This window comes from Podarcis cretensis, assembly GCF_951804945.1.
Source record: "Podarcis cretensis genome assembly, chromosome: 13".
NCBI classification, from domain to species: Eukaryota; Metazoa; Chordata; class Lepidosauria; order Squamata; family Lacertidae; genus Podarcis; species Podarcis cretensis.
In genome coordinates this window covers 30,337,733-30,359,734 of record NC_137182.1, presented here as the reverse complement: position 1 = coordinate 30,359,734, position 22,002 = coordinate 30,337,733, and the positions used below count along the sequence as shown (strand labels likewise).

Genomic DNA, 22,002 nt, shown 5'->3' with positions numbered 1-22,002 from the left:
GTGGTTCTTCTTCTAACAGCAAACACGTTCTTAAAGTGTGTGACTTTGCTTAGTCAAAATGGCAACTTTCACACACAAGAGGGAGGTAATAGCAGACTTAAGGGAGATTGCAGAAACACAAAAATGTGTTTTTTGGGGGGTGGGAATAATTTGTATTAGTTTTCAATTACATTCTAATATTAGCCTCATTATAACAATGCCAAATTATAATACAATTAGTAATACCAATCATTCAAATACCAAATTATATAATTTAAGTGCCCCCCACATGCTAGAATTGATGGTTGGATGATTTATTTTATTTCTGCATTCCAGAATCTTATTAATTTCAGTTACACTCCCGTCAAAATAACAATCCCTTATACAATAACTACAATATTAACAACTTCCATTCTTATTGACACATTAAATAATATATAAATCTACAAGTGAGGCATTCAAACTGTATCCTTGTTCCTTGTTCTTCCTGTGTGTGGCAATCTTTATTCCATGATATTTCTTCCTGTCCTTGTAAAATATTATGTCTGTCTTTTCCTGGTTGTTGCTGTTCTCTATCATGCCTTGGGTGGAGCTAATATCCCATTGTTGTTTCAGAAATTCTCCATTGCTCCGTCCCATGGTTCACTGTTTTGCAACTTTAACAGCAGCTGCAAAATTCACACTGTCCCAATACATAACCTGTCTTCACCATTTTCCCTCTCAGCCTGGGAAGGAGAGTGGTCGGTCAAACTACAAATAACTCAGTAATGAACCTTATCAGTTCTTTGGCAAGCTTGCAGATTCCTTTCATCCCTCTGTTTGGCCAGAGATAAATGTGCAGTTGTACTTCCAATTAAATTAAATTCCAAGTACTTTTAGCATCATTCAATTCAGTCCGCAAATAATAAAGGATAGGGAAGAGTCAGCTCTAAGTTTCCAGCGTAAACCTTTTGCAAAATAGAGCTTCCCTTCCTTTTTCCTTTTTCTTTACACACACAGTTCCATTCAATGTTATATTCCATATCTGCAATCCACTTTCATCTCTCCTCACCTGTACATACATAATTTGAACTAGCATTCAAAGGAGGGTTACTGAATCATAAAAATAGAAAAGAAAACTTTATATAAAGAAGCCATAGGCTCCCCTCCCCCCACCGTCTTTTGCACCAAATGAAGTCTCTCAATTTCCAATCTTAACAACCTTGCAGCTGGTTCAATTCCACAGTTTATGATCTCATCTCTTCTAGCATGTGCATGTAAAGGTAAAGGTAAAGGGACCATGGACCACTAGGTCCAGTCATGGCCGACCTTGGGGCTGCGGTGCTCATCTTGCTTTATTGGCCAAGGGAGCCGGCGTACAGCTTCTGGGTCATGTGGCCAGCATGACTAAGCCACTTCTAGCAAACCAGAGCAGCACACAGAAACGCCGTTTACCTTCCCGCTGGAGTGGTACCTATTTATCTACTTGCACTTTGATGTGCTTTTGAACTGCTCAGTTGGCAGGAGCAGGGACCAAGCAACGGGAGCTCACCCCGTTACGGGGATTCGAACCGCCGACCTTCTGACCGGCAAGTCCTAGGCTCTGTGGTTTAACCCACAGATGATGAAAACAGGGACATCCTAAGGAGAAGTGGGATATTCCAGGATCAAATCAGAAACCAGAAAGGCTTCTGTAAATCGGGACTGTCCCTGGAAAATAGGGACATTTGGAAGGTCTGCTAATCTTATCTATCAAAACATTGTGAACCTATGAAACCCTGTTGCTGAATCTTCTGACAGTTTTGAAAAGCACTTCCTTCACTTCTCTGTTTCTCAAACTGTATATCAGCGGGTTAAGGGTGGGTGTTAGGACGGTGTAGAAAAGGGAGAAGGTTTTGTGTAGTTCACTTGGTGTTACTGATTCAGGAACTATATAGACAAGGAATATTGACCCATAGAAAAGTGTCACAACAATCAGATGGGAAGAGCAGGTGGTAAAGGCTTTCTGCTGAGCAGCCTTTGATTTAATTCGCAGGACAGTGAGAAGAATGCAGATGTAGGAGGTTATAGTTAGTAGAAAAGGAGGACCTGTTCCCATAAGCCCTAGAATAAATGTTACAAGTTTTACTTGGTGCGTATTGCTGCATGAGAGGTTTGCCACTGGATATATGTCACAAAAGAAATGATCAATTTCATTGGGTCCACAGAATGTGAGCTCCAACATAAAAGAAGTAATTATAGTATTGGTCACTAGGCCACACATCCAAGACGTGAATGCTAACTGGAGGCAGAGTCTACCATTCATAATGGTTGAATAGTGCAGAGGTTTGCATATTGCCAAATACCGATCATAAGACATCATGGCCAAAAGATAGCATTCTGTGGCTGCACAGAAACCAAAGAAATAGTATTGTGTGATGCACCCCTTAATGGATATGGACCTATCCCCAGTAAGGAAACTGACCAGCATTCTGGGTACGATGGTAGAAATGTAGCAAGTCTCCAAACAGGACAAGTTCATGAGGAAGAAGTACATGGGAGTATGAAGATGCTGGTCAACTGCAACCAGTAAAACAATTAGGAGGTTTCCAACAAGAGACAAAGCATAGATTGCAAGGAATAATATGGAGAGGAGAATTCGCAATCCAAGGAAATTGCCAAATCCCAGAAGGACGAATGTTGTAGGGCTTGACTGGTTTCCTCCCAATGCTGTTTGCAGATGAATCTCAACGTCATTCTGAAATGTAATTTGATTAGTGTTAGCTTAGTGACTCTTTCTTTCCCCTCCCATTGACAGTCACAAAGCCAGCCAGCCAGTATGGTCCTATCAGTACTGTTCCACTTAGTAATGCAAGTTGAGTTTTGTATGTTTTGAATGCTCTGACACATTTGTTTGTTCTTGTTTTTAAAATTCAACCCTCCTTTACACGTAGTTGTATAACACCATGATAGGAAGCCTTCTCATAAATATGCTAGTTCCCTCTGTACAAAGCATTTTTTTATGGGGAGAGGCAAGAAGCCTCCCACTAGCATCACTTTTATCATTGCTACTACTACACATTTATGTAGCATTAATAATCTGCAGTGCTGTATACATTTCACCCATGTCTCAGTCCTTCCCCCAGTCTGACAATTTGCAACAAATGAAATACAGTGATGAATGGAAGTAACAGGAGGTAGATAATGCAGGACAAGTTTGGATCAGGAAAAAGATGATGATGATGATGATGTTGATGTTGATGTTGATGATGATGATGATGATATAGCATAAGGACAAAATAAGAGCCCTGCTTCATAAGACCTAAGCTTGATGAACAATCCTAACCCAAACATATCTGCTCCGAGGTCAGTCTCACTGTATTCAACAGAGCTTATTTCCAGGCAAGTAGGCATAGGGCTGCAACCTTAGTCCAGTACCCAAGATTCACCAGCTGTCAACCACTGGGAAGCTGTTAAGCAAGACATAGGAGCAATAGTCATCTCCTGTTGTTGCTCTCCAGCAGCTGACTGTCAGTGGCCTATTTCCTCTTGAAGCCATGAGGACAAGAACATATGAGGATCCTTGCTGGATCAGGCCAAAGACCCATCTAGTCCAGCATCCTATTTTCACAGTGTCCAGCCAGATAACCTAGGAGAATTCCACAAGTAGCTCATGAGCACACCTGCACTTTTTTCACTTGTGACTCCCAGGCAGCAACTAACATTCATGATATACATTGCTTCATACATTCTCCTAATTGTCATGACTAGTAGTCACTGATAAATAGAAAATTCTCCATGTCAAATTCCATTTTAAAGCCATTTCATCTAATGGCCATCACCATGTTAACTCAAGACACTGAACTCCTTACATTAAATTTATGTTGTATGACTAAGTTTTTTTTCTGCCTATCCTGAATCTCGTCCCCATCATTGTTCTGCCCAGACACTGAGGTCCAGCTCCGAGGGCCTTCTGGCGGTTCCTTCACTGTAAGAAACCAAGTTACAGGGAACCAGGCAGAGGGCCTTCTCAGTAGCAGCACCCGTCCTGTGGAATGCCCTTCCACCAGATGTCAAAGAGAGCAACAGCTACCAGACTTTCAGAAGACATCTGAAGGCAGCCCTGTTTAGGGAAGTTTTTAATGTTTAACAAACCACTGTATTTTAATATTTTGTTGGAAGCCACCCAGAGTGGCTGGGGAAACCCAGCGAGATTTGCGGGGTATAAATAATAAGTTATTGTTGTTGTTGTTGCTGCTGCTATTGTTGTTATATTTCAATAGATGGTGAAACAATTTTAGAAATTGTGCTGTGCTGAATCCTGCCCCCAAATTCCTAGATAGCCTTTGCCAAGTCAAAAGAGGTTGTATGTTTGATTTCTTTCTTCTTTCTCCAGATGCTTGAGAAATTCTTCTGTATTTCATTTTAACAGTTCACATTTACTTACAAGGTGGATGCTGGGTGCATGATCAGTGGAGGCTGGTTTATTAGGGCTAAAGGGTCATTGCCCTTAGTCTAAGAACCTTAGTCTGCCCTAGGCAGTGGCCAGCAACACTCCTCCTAACTTACTTCCTACTTAGTCCATGTAGTGTTGTCTTTGTAACAGCAGGAAGGTCTTTGTAACAGCAGGAAGGTGAATGGGAACATAACTAGAATAAGCTGGCGCTCTCAGTTGCTGGCTCTGTCTGCACCTACTTTCTGCTTTCTGCCCTACTGGTCTCACTTGGCAACAACCACCACTGTGTGTGAGTGAATGTCCTCTTCCATTCTACAGTCACTTATTGGATGTCTGCAGCCTTTTCAGCTGGCACTTCCTCAAAACCCTAGGATACTCTTGGCTAAGATTTCCTGTAATTGCAGCCACCCTGGAAGTTTGCAAAATGCAGGCCAAGAGATACAGTAGGTGATTTATAGAATGAAATAAAGGACATTCTCAGACACCTCTTGGCCACCTCAAAAACAAATAAGAAGATAAAAAGAAAAAGCATCCCACCCATAAGAATTACAATAAAATTCTCAATCCTTTGATAATTATCAAATGAAATTTCTTTTTCTCTATGCAATTTTGAGGTTATAACCCACTATTATAGTTGCTATGTTTGTAAACTAAAAAATACCTTGGACACATAAATCATGCCTGCTGACTCTAGAGAGGGAGGCTATTCATGCATTTTTTTTATTAAAAAAACCCAAAACATACCAGATTATAGTTGGCTGTGCAACACATTCATTCACATTCTCTGAACTTAACAGAGGCATATCCAGTTTGTTCTGTAAATTGGTCCTTTTGCATCAGATAATAGACATATTTTACAGTTAAGGGAGTAGGTTTCAAAGGCTGATTGCCTTTTCCTCCAGAACGATATCACTGAGGCCACATCCACACAATACATTTAAAGAACTATTACACTGAGGACTTCCCCTCAAAGAATCCTGGGAACTGTAGTTTGTTAAGTGTGCTGAGAGTTGCTAGGAGATCTATATTCCCCTCACAGAACTACAGTTCCAGGAATTCTGTGGGAAGAGGGGTTTACTTTTAAACCACTCTGAAATTGTAGCTCTGTGAGGGGGGTGGCATCTCCTAAAAACTCAGCACATTTAACAAACTACAGTACCCAAGATGCATAGGGAAGTCATGACCATTTAAGTAGCATAAGAGTGATTTAAATGCATGGCGTGAGTATTGCCTGAGTTCTACAGAACACTGTTTCCACCTTGCTTTATAAATTAAACTGTGGATTAATATAAGCAGCTGTACTTAATCAATCTTTGGCAGACGTTACAAGTTTTCAGATGGTCTCAAACAAGTTAAATGTTTGGCTTTTTAACCCCAGTTATATATATAGATATTATAATCCAGAATAGTTGGAGTTAAAGTGGCTCCTTGATTTCTGAAACCCCTCTGAGATTTCTCAGTTCTGCTGTGCTTCTGAGAAATCCAAAACACTGATACATTTATTGTTGTCCCAGGACATGGTCTGAGGGTAGATGGTGAAGCTAAGCAGATCTGTGTTTGACTGTGCCTGCATGGGAGCCCTTCTGCCTTGGGTTACATGGTGGAAGAAGGGTGGGATGTAAAATGTAATAATTAATACATTTTCTCTCTGAACAGCTTGCAAAATCCAAAAACTTGCTCCCAGAATTCTGAACATTGTAAAATTAATCAACCCAGGAAAATATGTCAGTATGTGTATTGTATGCATTCTTGCCAAATCTAAACCTTCCTCATAAACCATTAGATTGATGTTCCAAATGAAGACAGGACAGATCCTGTGAACATCATAGATCTTATCTGTCTGGAAACAGATCAGATCCCATTTGCAGAGCAGACCTTTCACTTCCAATCAGCCAGTGTCAAGGTTTACTAAGAAAGCAGCAGAGTTCATTTGTGTGCATATGAAACATTTAAAACTCACATGAAATAAAAATGAAATACCCTGCCCCAAATATAGCAGATGGGGATGAAAAGCTACTATGATAGATAACATGAATATTTACCTCTAAAATGATTATATTTCCTGGTGGAATCTCTGATGTGTTCCATCTGGATTCCATCTGTAAAATAAGGGTTTCTTCAGTGCCTTCTCAATACTCTCCGCATGTTTTAGATCATGGCGTCTTGTCTTGTCTTGTCTTGCTTCCATTCAGTAGCAAAAGATTCAAAGTACAATTAATTAAAGGGTTTTGCTTCCATTCAATAGCAAAACACCACCGTGCCTACTTATTTAAACTGAAACTGATCAAGGAGGATAACTTCAATTCAGCAGCAAAATATCACTATGTACACTTAGCTAAACAGTAAGTGTTCTGGTGGAAACTATTTCTACATATGGATATTCACAATGACTGGGGAAGGAGAATTAAGCAGTCTTGCATGCATTTGGCTTTCTATTATTAATAACTGCAGAACTAAGGAAACCCACATTTTCACTATTGGTAGAAGGGGAGGAGTGAGAAAGAAGGGAACCTTTAACCTCAAGGACCCTGTTGCAATCTCAGCTGGCAGTTTTGGGGGTTTTGAGGTACTTATAATACTGACCAGGTCTGAGAGCAAGAATAACAGCAAGAATCATGTGGATTAGGTGGCATTCTAGATCAGAAATCTGTCCCACTTGGCATCTTTGAGTGCTTATGGTCTGGGGAGCTAGGGCTCTGCAAAGTCATGCCAAATCCGATGCCTATCTTGTTCTTTTAAGATTCAAAATATCACATATTAAAGAAGTGCTGGATCATGAAATTGATGGCAGTCTTCCAGGTTCAGTCCCCTGATAAGAACAAACTTTTCAAAATGACATAAAGTGTGACTCTGTAGTTTAGAACTCAGTGTTTCTACCCCTCCCTGCATCACCCCCCCTTCCCCAGTTTTTTGTGTGTTTTTTTAGCTTAACTCTTTGGTTAACTTTTATTGTAAAGCAAATCAATTCTGAATGATTTTGAATTATTAAAAACACATACTGTGGGTGGGGGTGGGGAGGAAGGTTTCATTCTTATTTTTAGTGAGTGAGAATAATTTCCTCAAAGAATGGATTTTTTCCCCACAGTTATGGGCTCTGTCTCCTTTCTTTTAGCAAATGTTTTGTGCCACTGGGGAAGTGGTAATTCTGTATTGATTTGTTTTGAATGTTTGTATGTGATGCCAATAAAAGGTTTGATGATAATTATTTGTACTCAAATGCCATAGTGTGAGGCTTGACCAGTGCATTAACTGAAAGGAAAATGCTAAGAATTGTGAAAAGTATATCATGCATCTTAAACATTTTGCATTGTTGTTATAGTATTGCCAACACAATCAGAGATCAATGATATTATAGAAACAAAGTTCTCAAACAGGAAAATTCACTCACTTCAAGTATCTGTTCCCTTCCTGGCACAGTGAAAACTAAAATAACTTTCCCACGTGGCTAGACTCTTGCAACAAAGGAATCATTTTCTTAGACGTTCCAGCCAGAGTGGGAAGAGGGATATATTTTTCTGATCATAACCCTCCCCCCACCACAATGGACTGCATGCCCAGTATATCCCCATGCACACACATGTAAATATGAAAAAAGCTGAATAAAAAATGAAATAATTCTACACTGCACAAGGTCTTTACTAGCAGATGGGGATGCCAAATAGTAAGATAAAATAGCTGCAGATAAGTAAAATACCCCATGGAGGAGCTTTATGTTGATATAAAATTTATTGTGGATGCCTAGAAGCAAAATATATAACCCTATAGATATATGCACACACCTGTGTAGCCTGGCTTTTGATACTTGAGATGAATATTTTTGGGACCCACCTTATTTCTGTGGTTGTTGGATGTTTTAAGCTGCTTTTAATATTGTGTTTTACCATTGCTTTTCAAAAGTTTGCTTTAAAGTGTAGAAGAGTAGCTAGGTGCTGATCTCAAAGACATTTGCGTGGACAGGCGGAGTCCCCAGATCCCGCGCGGTCCCCCCGTCATGTGGAATAACGACTCAAGACAACGTTCTATGGGATTAAATTGGCCACAACTTTATTAAATTTCAAATGTGGGTAGACCTTGGCTCAGGCATTGGGCATTCTCCCTCCCCAGTCCCCAGCCTGGGACCTGGGGAGCATCAGGGTTATCCAGTGTGGGGGGGGATGGGCCGGCTCTGGAGAACATATGTTCAAGCAGAGATAGCCACCCCCGTTACGCCGCCGCCGCAGGGGAGACGACCTTTCGGCGTACGGTCAAAGCCTCCCTTCAGAAAACCCCTTTAACAGGGAACCCTGGTATCGCCGCCGCAAAGAGGAAGATGGACTAAAGGATTCCGCCCAAGGCCTGATACCACCAAAGTTGTGACGTTTTGCTACAGGAAAGGCGAAACCTGCCAATGCAGGGAAATTCCTTTCCGGCCCTTTAACAGCGACCTTAACGTAGCAGCGCCCGCATACCTGTGAAGAAAAGTTAATCTGCAAAACCTGTGAAGAAAAGTTAACCTGCAAAATAAGACATTAACTGAGGGTGGGTAGGGTGGGAGAAGCTCTGGAGCCAAGTGAGGATTCCCAGGTAAGATCCTCCCTCTATTGTGTGGGCAAGTAATCCCTCCCCTACCTGGCCTGGTCTCCTTGGCAACACTTCCCCCAGGTGGGATTGGACAACGGACTGAGGTAGCTGGAGACCTTCAGGTATCCCACCTGAGGGAAGGCAAAGCCAAGCCTATGCTGTTGGAGCCGCTCCAGATCTAGGGGCTGCACGCGTCCACGCAAAGGGTGCCCCCCGTTTTAAGCGGGGAGCGGTCATTCCTGTAGCCTTGTTAATAGACGATGAAATATCTAATTTAGGACTAACTTAAACTACTTTTAGAAACTACTTTGAGGTGTCTTCTACAATCAAACAGTAGATAAACTTTATGAAATAAATAAATAAATAAATAAACGTAAGGTAACTTCAGGTAACTTCAAACTTTGGAAAGATGAGATAATAATAGGAATTCATCAGGACTTGGATCCGATTCAAAATTATGAGCTGGCAATGAGAAGAATGAAGACAGCCCCACCTATCTTTCAGAATCTTCACATAAGATCTCACTTGAGTAAACTTGATCAACAATCTCTAGGTCTGCAGATCTGGCATTTTTACAAGTGCCACGTAATGTTTGTTCTGTATTTGCAGCAGTTCTGAAACACTTCCCTATAAACGGCTGTCTTCAGATGGTTCAGGGGTTGCATAACTCCATACCCTCCAATGTTTCTCTGGTTAAAATAGAGACGTCCTGAGGAAAAACAGAACTGCTAGGTTAGCAGGAGCTGGGACCGAGCAATGGGAGCTCACCCCGTCATGGGGATTTGAACCGCTGACCTTCCTATCGGCAAGTCCTAGGCTCTGTGGTTTAACCCACAGCACCACCCACATCCCAGCACATGCATGTACATTAGTCCAAATTAAACTCTAATTAACTGAGGGGGGTGACATCCAGCACGCCGCCTGCCGCCAAATCCCAAGCCTTCCCCGAGCCATCGGAGGAAGGGGGTAGCTGCACTGCTTTGCCTTCATTTTGACAGTTCGGGGTAGGCTTGGGAGTCGTGGGGGGGGGGTGCCCAGGGGGTGATATTCAGCACACTGGATGCCCGCAACTCCCAAGCCTACTCTGAGCCGTCAATATGGGGGAGTGACAAAAAAATTCGCACTGGGTACCACCTGACTTTGCTACGCCTCCACAAAACTACAAACGAATCCTGCAAAATTGACCCCCAATGGATTTCAAAGCAAACTGGTCTAAACAGCAGATTGCGACTACTGGTAAATTATCTTCCTAGTCTCACCAGTCTTCATAGCTGGCAATAAAAATATGGTTCTTGCTTCAAAAAATATACACAAATATATTAAAATGTGTTTGTTTGTTTTTTAATCATTTTAGAAATGTTTACTTTGAGATAAAATGGTAACTTGGGCTCCTATGGTGGAAGGTGCAGATTTTATTTATATGTCTATATGTAAAAAGCTCCTGCTGCTGTTCCCACAGTATGGAAGGGAAGGCAGAGTATTTATTGAGGATGGGGCTGGCATGGCAGGGCTTTGTGTCCTTGTGAAATGTCCTTTTTTCTTTTCCTCAGCTCATCTAAGCCAGTGCCAATGCAACTCCCAAACTTAATGGAGCCTTGAAAAGAACATTCTTGATAGGTGACACAGATCATTTTTTAAAAAAATCCTTGCAGGTTTCTGCTTGCTTATTCTTCTTCTTGTTAACGTTATCAGTGCCATTGGCATTTTGAGTATCATCTTAAAGAAAATGGATCCCAGGCCAAAATCATTTCTCAGTGATGAGAGATAGGCGAGTCTGTTTATGGGAAGTTTTACACTTTTGCATGTTTTTTCATCCATACTTCCATTCCATTTTCACATTACTTTGAAAGATGTTTCTTTAAAAAATCATGACACAACAGTTATTTAAATAAATATTGAAAATATATTGTTTCCTGAACATCTGCTTTCATTGATGTACTTTAATCTTTTAACTGCTGAGAACTGCATCACAACTAGAAATAAAAATAATAATAAAGACTTCCTTTAAGAGAAAACCAGAAGCTTACCTCCTGGGGATCACAGATTTGGATATCCCGCCAAAAATGAAGAGTATATTTTTAGATGCCACAGTGGCAGCAAAAATTCTTATCGCTACAAAGTGGAAGAGTGATGAAATCCCTTCTATTCATGAATGGATCCAAAAGTTAACAGATTATGCGGAGTTAGATAGTTTATCAGAAAAAATAAAGAACAAACCAAAACAGGAATTCATCTCAAAATGGGAAGTCTTTAAAGTTCTTTTGAAGAACAATTACAGTAGTTTAAACTCTGTTGCAGTGTTTGAATAACTTTAGTAGTAGATTTAAGAAAGATTGAAACCTTAGATAAATCAATAATTAGTTAATTAGTCAATTTAAGACAAAAACGTGTATGGGTAACAAATAATAGATAATGGACAGGAGATTGGGTCTATAGTCCAAGGACCGCTTTTTGTTTTATTGATTTGTAATTAATATTGTCCATATTGTCCATATTGTCCATATCAGGGTTTGGTTTTATTTCTTGTCTTTTTTTTTGGGGGGGGGGGTATCAATTAAAAAAAAGGAAGAATAAAACAGACATAAAAATATATATATTGTTTCCTGAATATCCGCTTTCATTGAGGTACTTTAATCTTTTAACTGCAGAGAACTGCATCGCAACAACTAGAGCAGTACAACACCCAATGAATACTTAATGCAAAAAAGAACATTAGTCTGAGAAGTTTGGATCAAGTTTTTTCATTGAGGAAAATAAGAAGATTGAATGCAACAAGCAGTTGATGACAAAATCATTCTCAAAACTTAATCACAGCACTTTATGTGACACCATGAAACTATGAAACCATATTTCTGAATTTTATGACAGATTTAAACAGAGCTTCCTTCACCTCTCTGTTTCTCAAACTGTATATGAGGGGGTTCAACATGGGAGTCAAAATGGCGTAGAAGAAAGAGAAGATTTTATGAAGTTCCTTTAAGGTTTCTGTTTCAGGGACTACATAGACTAAGAATAATGAGCCATAGAAAAGTGTCACAACAATCAGATGGGAAGAGCAAGTGGTGAAGGCCTTCTGCTGGGAAGCTTTGGATTTAATTCTCAAGACGTTGAGAATAATGCGAACATAGGAAGCCAAAGTCAGTAGAAAAGGGAAACCTATTGCCATATACCCGAGAATAGAAGTTGCAAGTTTTACTAGGTGGGTATTGCTGCATGAGAGGTTTGCTAATGGATATACATCACAAAAGAAATCATCAATTTCATTGGGTCCACAGAATGTTAGTTGTACTAAAAAAGAAGTTATGATAGTGTTGGTCACCAGGCCACACATCCAAGAAGTGAATGCTAATTGGAGGCAGAGTTTACCATTCATAATGGATGTGTAGTGCAGAGGTTTGCATATTGCCAAATACCGATCAAAAGACATCATTGCCAAAAGATAACATTCTGTGGCTAAACAGAAACCAAAGAAATAGAATTGTGTGATGCAACCCTTAATGGATATGGACCTATCCCCAGTAAGGAAACTGACCAGCATCCTGGGCAGGATGGTTGAAATGTAGCAAGTCTCCAACCCTGACAAGTTCATGAGGAAGAAATACATGGGAGTATGAAGATGCTGGTCAACTGCAACCAGTAAAAAAATTAGGAGGTTCCCAACAACAGACAAAGCATAGATGGCAAAAAACAATACAAAGAGAAGTATTCTCAATCCGAGGAGATTGCCAAATCCCAGAAGGGTGAATGTTGCAGGGCTTGACAGATTTTTCTTCATTTCTGTTTGGTGGTGAATCTCAGCATCATTCTGAAATACAATTTTAAAAACATTACTGAGTTTGGAAATCCATCTCATTATTATTTTTCCTCTGATTGATTTTGAAAGTCATATGGGACATCCTTCCTGGGCCTCTGCATTCTATAAAGGTAAAGGTAAAGGTACCCCTGCCCATACGGGCCAGTCTTGACAGACTCTGGGGTTGTGCGCCCATCTCACTTAAGAGGCCAGGGGCCAGCGCTGTCCGGAGACACTTCCGGGTCACGTGGCCAGCGTGACATCGCTGCTCTGGCGAGCCAGAGCCGCACACGGAAACGCCGTTTACCTTCCCGCTGGTAAGCGGTCCCTATTTATCTACTTGCACCCGGAGGTGCTTTCGAACTGCTAGGTTGGCAGGCGCTGGGACCGAGCAGCGGGAGCGCACCCCGCCGCAGGGATTCGAACCGCCGACCTTTCGATCGGCAAGTCCTAGGCGCTGAGGCTTTAACCCACAGCGCCACCTGCGTCCTATACTACTTAATAATTATACATTATTGGAAATAAGGGCCATATCTCAGTAGTAGAACGTCTTGGTTTTCATCTCCAGATAGAACTGGAAGAGAACCTTGCCTGGCTCCGTGGAAAGCCACAGCCAGTCCGTATAAAGGATACGAAGCTAGATAGACTGACTGTGGCTGACCTCATATAAGGCAGCTTTCTATGCCACCAATAAGTGAGGCTCATGTACTTAAATTAGGGATATGACCTGGCTTTCTGTAGGGTCTGAATAGTAAGGCAGATCAGGGTGATGCAAGGGTCTTTAACCCCATGCAGTTCACAGTGTGACAGGGAGCTGACCTAGGTTATGGGTGCCCAGTGCGCCTGATGTCATGATGTCATGAATGCACACACACACACCCAGCCTCGGAAGCTGACTTCTGGTGGTACTGAAAGTCAGGTTCTGAGACCTTGGAGACCTCAGAAAGCATCTCTGAGGTCTCAGAAGGCCTCAGACACCATCTTTGAGACCTCATAAGCTGCATGGGGCCCTGCAGTGTGGGTGCTGAGCATCCACAGCCCCCTATAGCTGGTGCTCCTGCACTGTGCTGTTCATAAATCTTGTGTTGGATCAGATCCTCCTGTTGTTCTGTTGTTGCTGTACTTTTCAGTTCTACAGAGCTCTATCTTTTCCTAGTTCTCTATGTTTCTTTAGACCCCTGGGCACTGCAACAAATGATACTGTCCCAACTGGGACACTAAGGAGCTCTGGATTTTATTATATTTTTCTTTCATCAGAGTAGTTGAGGATTTGTTTGATAAGTTGAAAACTTCATGTAAGTTTTTTTAAAAAAATTAAAAATCCTACACTGCTCTGCTTTAGCAATAACACTCAAGTCCGCTTCAGAACCTCACAGGCAGAATTCTAGATAGTCTCATGTTATAACCTCAGGCTTGAAAGCTCTGTTGAAGGGCACAAACAAGCACTGAAGAGGCCAATATGAAGCTGTGGAATTTTAAAAATGTAAGAACAAGTATAAATAACCACTCTTAACCAACTTAAGAAAAGTAAGAACATAGGACAACCATCTCCCAACATGTACATCCAATAAGGAAACACGGAGGAAGATTATTCCTTTTTACTCCACAAATAGCTCTTGGACCTATTTGCCTGAAGTTTGGGTAACTTAAATTTATTTGGGTGGGACTTCTGCACCTTTAACATTCATTCAGGTAGACCGAAGCGGGGAAAAGTTAGGGCTGTTTTTTAGATTCCCCTTTGCAGTGAATAGGGAAGGCAGAGCATCTTATTTTACAATGCAGTTTAGAAGCTTCAACACAGATCAAAGTGTAGGAGGCACAGAGCAATTCACAAACAGATTGAAATTTGCAAATAATGCACCGATACAAAATCAAGGTGAATCTTGAGAACAGTGAAGACCACAAATTTAAGCTTCTCCACGTTTGTTTTTAAACACAGGCTCCTTATACATGGAAACACACAGCACCTATCAAAACTCAAGCCAAGGATCTGGCTAATTAACTGAGGGCAGAAGTAAATTTTTTTGTTTGTATTTTTTTCAGAAACACCTGAGTGTTGCTGCTCCCCTGAAAGGGGAATTGGAGAGGAATGATTTGCAGAATAGAAGCAGAAGGAAAGAGGAAGAGTGATTAACCCTTTCTGATTTCTTGGTTTCCAATGCTGCTTACCCCACCCTCCAAGATGTGGTCCCAGACCTGTGTAACTACACAATTCCAAGAATATCTTGCTAGAATTCTGAAGTGGAAGAGTGGGTGTTCCTAGTTTTGTAAAATTTCCAGCTTGCACATATGAAAAAAGCTCAGTACTATTCTAGTTTTCTACTTTCAACTCATTTTTTTTTAATGAAGTGGTCCCTGACTAGCAGTTACTTCTCTTCTACCTGCTTACAACTCTACTGCATTAACAAAGACTATTATAGCCAAGTCCTGGAATACTTGTACTGCTTCTTTTGTTTGCAATTATTCAAAAAATGTAATTCCCCCACCTGAAGGTTCAAGTAGCGTCCTTGAACCTACCACCTCAGCATCTGACCACCTTATTGAGCTGCACACATCAGGGCTTCTAGTCCATACCTAGTAAAAAGTGTTCAATGGTGCCAGGCACTTGTTCCTGATTATAAAATGTGTGTACATGCACACATGCACACACACATATACCCAGACTGTTGTGAAACTGTGAAAATGATTTTTGTGCAATTTTCTCTCCCACACACGCTAATGGACACATTCTCCAATGAGGGACAGAGCTTCATGTAAACATTTATTTTCCTTCCCAAATTATCTCAATAAATCAAAGAGTACAACTTCAGACGAACAGTACAACTTTCCACCATATTATGTGAAGGGTGCTGTGTATGAAAATAGGCAGCTGAGCTTAGTCAATGCTTGGTACCTTAATAGCATGTGAGTTCTCAGAGGAACTTGTTTTTAAAATGTTTTTTAAATGTTTTGATTTAAGCTGGATCCTTGACATTACTGTTTTCTGAAACCTCTGACAGTTTTCTCAGTTCTATAGTACTTCTAAGAAATCAAAAATATTAATAAATTGGCAGGAGTTTTATGATTGCCTCAAGCCATGATATGAAGGCATATGATGCAGACCACTTGCTAAAGTTAAGCAGGTTAGGTGTCTGAATGAGGGACATATGGGAACCACTTGTACATGAGTGCCTTTAAGTACATGACAGGGGGAAATGGGATAAAGATATAGTACATTCAGTGAATAATAGAATTTTGTCTTTCTGAATGTATTCTGTGAACTCCAAAAAGTTAATTCTAGGATCCCAAATATTCTAAAATAAATTGGCTCAGTGAAAAAAAGATGACATTTCTCTCTCTCTCTCTCTCTCTTTCTTTTTGGTATGCATATCATAAAAAATTAACCAGTTTCCTCATAAAGCTTGAGAGTGACCTATGGAAGGAGGAAGACCAAGATCAGATAGGTTAGATTTATAAAGCCCAATTGCCAATTCCTGTCATCCAGTTTACCAAGAAAGTGGTATTCTTAATTGGCATACAGTGCATACGAATCATTTAAAACCCTCATAAAAATGGAAAATCATGTTTATATGTAGTACATGAAGAGAAATCACTAACAGGATGGATTTATAAACATTTACCTCTAAAATTATAATACTTCCATGTGGAAAATCTGATGTATTCCATTCGGGCTCCATAAATAGGATGCAAGTTTCTCTTCCCTATCCCTGTTCCGTTCCAATCATGTCATTCTAATGTTGGCTCTGGAATCTTCTTTCCAGTTAGTAGCTAACTGTTAGTATGCTCACTTATTTAAAGTACAAATGATCAAGTTGCCATGCTTTTATTCAGCAGCAAAATATCAGCAGGTAACCTTACTTGAACATGACTAAATGATCAAGGACATACTGTTTCTACAAATTAATATTTCACTATGGCTAGGGAAAAGCGCTATATCCCCTGAAAGCTATGTGCTCACTCATGCCTTGGGGAAGTCATTAGACTCTTCCAAAGCCAAGGCTCTTAATTAATACTATCTCTTCAGTGCTATGAAGGTACTCACAGCCTATCCTCAACATCCTGAATGAGAAATGCCACCTCACTTCTACTAAAGTTTTATTTATTAAGTATAGAGACATTAAAATAAAGGAGATAGGGTTTGGACATATTGTAGACTTGGAACCCAGTGGTCATCTAGTCCAACTCCCTGCAATGCAGGAATCTCAACTAGATGACAATCCAACCTCTGCTTAAAAACCTCTGAGGAACGAGGGTCCACAACCTCCCGAGAGAGTGTGTTCTACTATCTAATGGCTCTTACTGTCAGAAAGTTCTTCCTGATGTTTAGCTGAATTCTTCATTCTTGCAATTTGAAGGCATTGCTTCAAGTTCTACCCTCCAGAACAAGAAAAAACAAGCTTGCTCCATCTTCCATGTTAAGATGGTTAGAGAGTTTAGATAGTTGAAGAAGGCTATCATATCTCCTCTCAGTCTCCTCTTCTCTGTGCTAAACATACCCAGCTCCCTCAACCGTTCCTCATAGGACTTGGTTTCCAGACCCTGATCATCTTGGTTGCCCTCCTCTGCACATGTTCCAGCTTGTCAATGTCCTTCTTAAATTGTTGCATCCAGAACTGGGCCTTGTATTCCAGTTGTGGTATGATTTTCAGAAAAATATTTTGTGTCAGGATATCAATCTCAGGGGGCTAGATTCAGACTTTATCATGCTTAGACTCATCAAATAGAGTTATTTATGCACCTGAGGAATTGGATCAAGACAATGCCTGGAACCCTGCACATGCTGTACTTGCCTAGCTGTAAGTTTCACTGAACTCTACAGGACGTACTTTTTAAATATACATTCCACAGGGTTGTGCTTGCGTATGAATTCATTCATTTACTGCATAACGCCAAAATAGGCTTCTAAGCAGTTTTCAACCAGTTTCACAAACATGTCATAATTTCATAAAATTTCATAAAAACCAGTTTCATAAAACAGTTTCATAAAAACAGTTTCATAAAAACCAGTTTCACAAACAGTAAAATATAAGCATTGCTTATTACAATGCACAATAGAACAATTTCATTTAAACAACATAGCAATTAAAGAGAAGTTTAGGCTAGTTTATCCTGACTAAGGCTGCAATCCTAATTCCTCTTACCTGAGGAGTAAGCCTCACCGAATTCAATAGGATTTATTTCTGAGTAAATGAAGTTAGGACTGCACTGCAGGTTTCTGCTTGTTTTATTCTTTGCCTTGTTACATTACCAGTGACAGTGGCAGTTTGAGTATCATTTTGAAAAGACTTGAATCCCAGCCCAAAGGATTGTTATTCAATGGCAAGGGATGAGCCAATCTCTCTGTTTATGGCACATATTAGATGGTTTGTGTGTGTGTGTGTGTGTGTGTGTTTCCACACTTCTGTTCCATTTTCAGATTAATTAGTAAAGTTCTATATTTTTTAAAAAAAACATCACAAAAGAGGTATTGTAATATGTATTGAAAATGTACTATTTTTTCAAAATATGCTTTTATTGATGCACTTTAATGACTATGTGAAAACTTAATGCCTCAAGCAACCCAGTCAATGACAAAACCAATCTTTATCTTCCTGTATACTTCACATGATCCAACCCACTATGAAGTTATGGAACTCAATCACAAAAAAATTCTGACAAATTTGAACAAAGCTTCCTTGACGTCTCTATTTCTCAAACTGTAAATGAGAGGATTTAACATGGGAGTAAAGATGGTGTAGAAGAAAGAGAAGATTTTATGTAATTCCTTTAATTTTTCTGTTTCTGGAACCACATAAACTAAGAATAATGAAAGGAAGAAAAGTGTCACAACAATCAGATGGGAAGAGCAAGTGGCGAAGGCCTTCTGCTGGGCAGCTCTGGATTTAATTCGCAAGATGGTACAAATAATGCAGACATAAGAAGCTAAAGTTAGGAGAAAAGGGGACCCTATTCCCATAAACCCCAAAATAAAAGTTGCAAGTTTTACTAGGCGGGTATTGCTGCATGAGAGGTTTGCTAATGGATAAACATCACAAAAGAAATCATCAATTTCATTGGGTCCACAGAAAGTTAGTTGTACTAAAAAAGAAGTTATGATAGTGTTGGTCACCAGGCCACACATCCAAGAAGTGAATGCTAACTGGAGGCAGAGTCTACCACTCATTATAGTTGGGTAGTGCAGAGGTTTGCATATTGCCAAATACCTATCATAAGACATCATTGCCAGAAGGTAACATTCTGTGCATGCCAAGAAACCAAAGAAATAGTATTGTGTGATGCAACCCTTAATAGATATGGACCTATCCCCAGTAAGGAAACTGACCAGCATCCTGGGCAAGATGGTTGAAATATAGCAGGTCTCCAAGCCCGACAAGTTCACGAGGAAGAAATACATGGGCTTGTGAAGATGCTGGTCAACTGCAATAAGTAAAACAATTAAGAGGTTCCCAACAAGCGATAAAGCATAGATGGCAAGGAACAAGGCAAAGAGGAGGATTCGCAGTTCAAAGTCATTGCCAAATCCCAGAAGGATGAATGTTGAAGGGGTTGACAGATTTCCTCCCATTGCTTTTTGCTGTTGAATCTCAAATTCATTCTGAAATACAATTTGAAAAATGTTAGTGAGCTCAGCAACCCACCCCATTCCTGTTTTCCCTCCCATGGATGTTTGTGACTAATGTGGACAGTCGCAGGAGACTGTGAGGGACAATTTGCAGAGGAAAAGCAGGAAGAGAGGCAAAGAGCTCACGATTCTTACCAACCTTTTGGTTTGTCCCTGCTCTTTACCCCACTTCACCCAACAATTTGTGGTTCCAAACCTGTGTAACCGCAAAATCCATGACATCACACAAATGTAGAACTGCAGATGCTGAAGAATTGAAAGTGTTGGAGTGGAATTTAGTACTTCTGACTGTAGTAGATGTTCCCTATTTTGTAAAAAAAAATAAAAAATAAAAATCCCAGGTTATATATAAAAATAAATTATGACTTTACTATCCTAGTTTTCTGTTTGCAAGGAGGTGTTTTATGAAGACGTGGTCCTTGATTGGCTGTTGGTTTTCTGCTAGTAGTTTAGGACTCTGCTATATTTTACTGCTAGATAAATAGATGTGCTCAATGGCTATATTTGGAGCAGAATTATGTGGGAAGGATGCGGTAGAATTCTGAGAAATGAAGGCAGCTCTTCAAAATTGTAGGTGGGAAATACCACATTGACTGCTTCCTTTTAAATGAAATCTCCTTGCCTGCAGAAATCTAGCACAATGGGGGGGGGGTAATATGGGCTAAGGTCTTCCATGCATGTGCATCTTTTCTTATCTCAAATAATTTATGTAAAAAACAATTACAGATAGGTAGCCGTGTTGGTCTGCCATAGTCAAAACAAAATAAAAAAATTCCTTCCAGTAGCACCTTAAAGACCAACTAAGTTAGTTCTTGGTATGAGCTTTCGTGTGCATGCACACTTCTTCAGATATCTGAAGAAGTGTGCATGCACACGAAAGCTCATACCAAGAACTAACTTAGTTGGTCTTTAAGGTGCTACTGGAAGGATTTTTTTTATTTTGTTTTAAAAAACAATGTGATTCCTCCACATGCAGACTGAAGTGGCATCCTTTATTCAACCACCTCAGCCCTTGAGCACCTTATTGAGCTGCCTATGTACACACCAGGGCTTCTAATCTATAACTAGAATTAAATTCTGTCAGGTATTTTATATGAAACTTATGAAACTGTGAAAATGATTTTTGTGTATCTTATTTCTCCTGATAGTTAAGAGGCATGTTAAACAATGCAGGAGGGAGTGTCATATAAGCTTCAATTTTCACTCCAGAACTATCTCAGTGAGTCAAACAGGACAACGTCAGACTAGGAAGCAGACATTATGAAAATAGGCAGCTGAGCTTAGTCAGTGCTTGGTACCTAATAGGCACACCATCCCTTGCTCCTTGACATTGCTGTTTGCTGAAATCAGCTTTCTCGGTTCTATAGTACATCAAATTAATCCAAAATATTAATAAATTGACAACAGTGTTATTTTTGCCCCAGAGCATGCACCGAGGGCAGATGAGGCAGGTTTAGGTCTGGTGAGTGCCTGGATATGGAATGTCAAGGAACCCCATGTTTGCCACCTTGAAGTCCACGATGAAATGAAGATGGGCTGTTAATGCACTAACTTAAATCAATGATAGCACTGAATATGTTTCCCTGAACATATTCTGTGAAATCCAAAAAAGGTTGACCCTGCAATGCCAAAGATCCTAAAAAAATTTGGCCTAGTGATAAAATATGTTGTTTAATTTATTCTGTGCCTACAAGCTAACAACCTACCTTTTCTCCCACAAAACATGAGACTGACGTACAGAAAGAGGCAGACTGAGATCAGATTGGTTAGATTGACAAAACCCAACTTTCCCTTCTTATCAGCCACTATCAGTGTATATAAACCATCTTAAACCTTTATAAGAATGAAATACTATATCACAAATATAGTACTTGGAGACAAAAGGTTAATAGCATGATTGATAAATATTTACCTCTGAAACTGTTATATTCCTAGGTACGTTCCATTCAGTTTCCATATGTAGGATGGAAGCTTCTCTTCTCTATCCCTGCTCTGGTCCAAACATTTCATTCCAGTGGTGACTCTGGTGTCTGGTGCTTCTTTTGTACTCACTTATTTAATGTACAAATGATCAAGTTGCCTTGCTGTTATTCAGCAGCAAAATATGAGAATGTAAACTTATTTAACAGACTATTTCTACAAATGGATATTAACTATGGTTAGGAAAAAGAACTCAGCAGTTTGCTAGGGTTTGCCTTTCTATGTTTTGAATTCTAGAATTCTAGGAGTTATAGTGAGCTATTACCATAGTCAGGCTTACATAACAGGACATCAATGACCCTGGAAACTACATGTTGACTCATGCCTTGGGGAAGCCATTAGGCTCTTGCAAAGCCAAGGTTCTTAATTAAGGTACTCACAGGCTGCCCTCAACAGCCTGAACAAGGAATGGCATTCATTCTGATGACATTTTATTGCTTTATTATTGAAGTAACAAAATGAAAGAGATGGAGTTTATTCACAATGGTCTTGTGGATTATCAGAAAAATGTTTCGTGCCAGAATATCATACTCAAAGGGCTGGGTCCAGACTTCATCATTCTTTTTGTATCATAATAGAGTTATATATGGACTGAGGAATATATAGACCTGTAACCCAGCACATACTTGCCTAGCTGTAAGTTTCACTGAACTC

At 40.0% G+C, this 22,002-nt stretch overlaps 3 protein-coding genes across 3 annotated transcripts in view; all 3 read right to left on the bottom strand.

The window, feature by feature from the left end:
- Positions 1-22,002, bottom strand: part of LOC307200216 (epididymal sperm-binding protein 1-like) — a 180,738-nt gene that overhangs the window by 68,488 nt on the left and 90,248 nt on the right.
- LOC307200137 (olfactory receptor 10A7-like) lies at positions 344-6,767 on the bottom strand. The gene is made up of 2 exons (XM_079948537.1): positions 6,436-6,767; positions 344-2,695 (listed from the first exon to the last, which is right to left on the bottom strand). Exons 1-2 carry the CDS (start codon positions 6,490-6,492, stop codon positions 1,727-1,729), a joined length of 1,026 nt encoding a protein of 341 aa, XP_079804663.1. The 5' UTR covers positions 6,493-6,767; the 3' UTR covers positions 344-1,726.
- Positions 11,790-21,558, bottom strand: LOC307200131 (olfactory receptor 10C1-like; the record flags this gene model as incomplete). Its single annotated transcript, XM_079948529.1, has 4 exons — positions 21,281-21,558; positions 19,565-19,672; positions 19,069-19,341; positions 11,790-12,758 (listed from the first exon to the last, which is right to left on the bottom strand). Exons 1-4 carry the CDS (start codon positions 21,323-21,325, stop codon positions 11,790-11,792), a joined length of 1,395 nt encoding a protein of 464 aa, XP_079804655.1. The 5' UTR covers positions 21,326-21,558.